Source organism: Myotis davidii, unplaced genomic scaffold, assembly GCF_000327345.1.
Source record: "Myotis davidii unplaced genomic scaffold, ASM32734v1 scaffold1097, whole genome shotgun sequence".
NCBI classification, from domain to species: domain Eukaryota; kingdom Metazoa; phylum Chordata; class Mammalia; order Chiroptera; family Vespertilionidae; genus Myotis; species Myotis davidii.
The window spans coordinates 163,277-164,177 of NW_006288117.1; the positions used below are offsets into that span (position 1 = coordinate 163,277).

The 901-nt window shown below is 66.3% G+C and overlaps 1 protein-coding gene across 1 annotated transcript in view; it reads right to left on the reverse strand.

The window, feature by feature from the left end:
- The window catches only part of LENG8 (leukocyte receptor cluster (LRC) member 8), a 10,420-nt gene that overhangs the window by 6,871 nt on the left and 2,648 nt on the right, over positions 1-901 (reverse strand). Inside the window, exons 2-3 of the mRNA XM_006759913.2 lie at positions 440-611; positions 39-140 (exon numbers count right to left, since the gene is read on the reverse strand). Coding sequence (XP_006759976.1) covers positions 39-140; positions 440-611 — 274 coding nt within the window. The remainder of the gene's footprint in view (positions 1-38; positions 141-439; positions 612-901) is intronic.

A 901-nucleotide genomic window follows, 5' to 3' on the forward strand; every position in this document is an offset into this window, starting at 1 on the left:
AACCCGCAGTGCCACGGGGACGCGGAGGGTGCACTCACCACGGGGTAGTAGTAGCTGTAGGGGTAGGCGTAGCTGTACTGCTGGTACCACTGGTAGTACTGCTGCTGCTGCAGGGCCGAGGCTTCCGCCTGAGACACGTACTGTGGGGAGAGGCCCACGCGCGTCAGCCTGGGCAGCAGAGCCCACGGCCACGGCCCCCTTAACCAGGAAACAGGGTAACTGCCCAGGAACAGACTGGGGCCGTCTCCACAGAGCCAGCCTCTGCCCTCAGACTCAGTGCCTCAGGGACGGGGACACTGGCACCCTGGGCCTTCGCGGAACGGCCCTGCCTCCCCCACTCTGGGGGCACTCTGATGCGGTGACCCGAGAGGGTACCAAGCTGTCCTGCCCCCAGCGACCCCCGCCCCCGCAGGGTGCCCAGGCCGCGTGGCCTCCTCACCTGTGAGCTGGCCACAGGCCCGTTGCTGCTGGCCTTGGAGCTGCCGGCAGCGCCCGCCTTGCTGATGCTGGCCAGGGCCTGGCGGGCCTTCTCCCACTCGGGGTTCTCGTGCATGGGCGTCTCCATGCCGTTCTCCCTGCCCGCCCCGGCCACCATGCCGTACTGGGAGGACCTGCGGAGAGCAGAGTCGGCTGCTGTCCCGACGCGGGGAGGGGGCGAGGTGGGAAAGCCACCACCCAGCCTGTGGGATCACAGGCCCCTCACTGGCTCCTGCAGCCTACACCCCCCAATCTAGGACGTGCTGACACCCGATTCTGTGTCGGTTCTCTGTGTGGAGTCAAGGCGATTCCCTACCTAGCGGACTTGTGCAGGGCCTGGTGCACAGCAGTTGTTAAATATAAAGCAAACAAGGCGCTACAACACGTGCAGACCCGAACACAGGGCCTGGTGCCTGGCACTTAC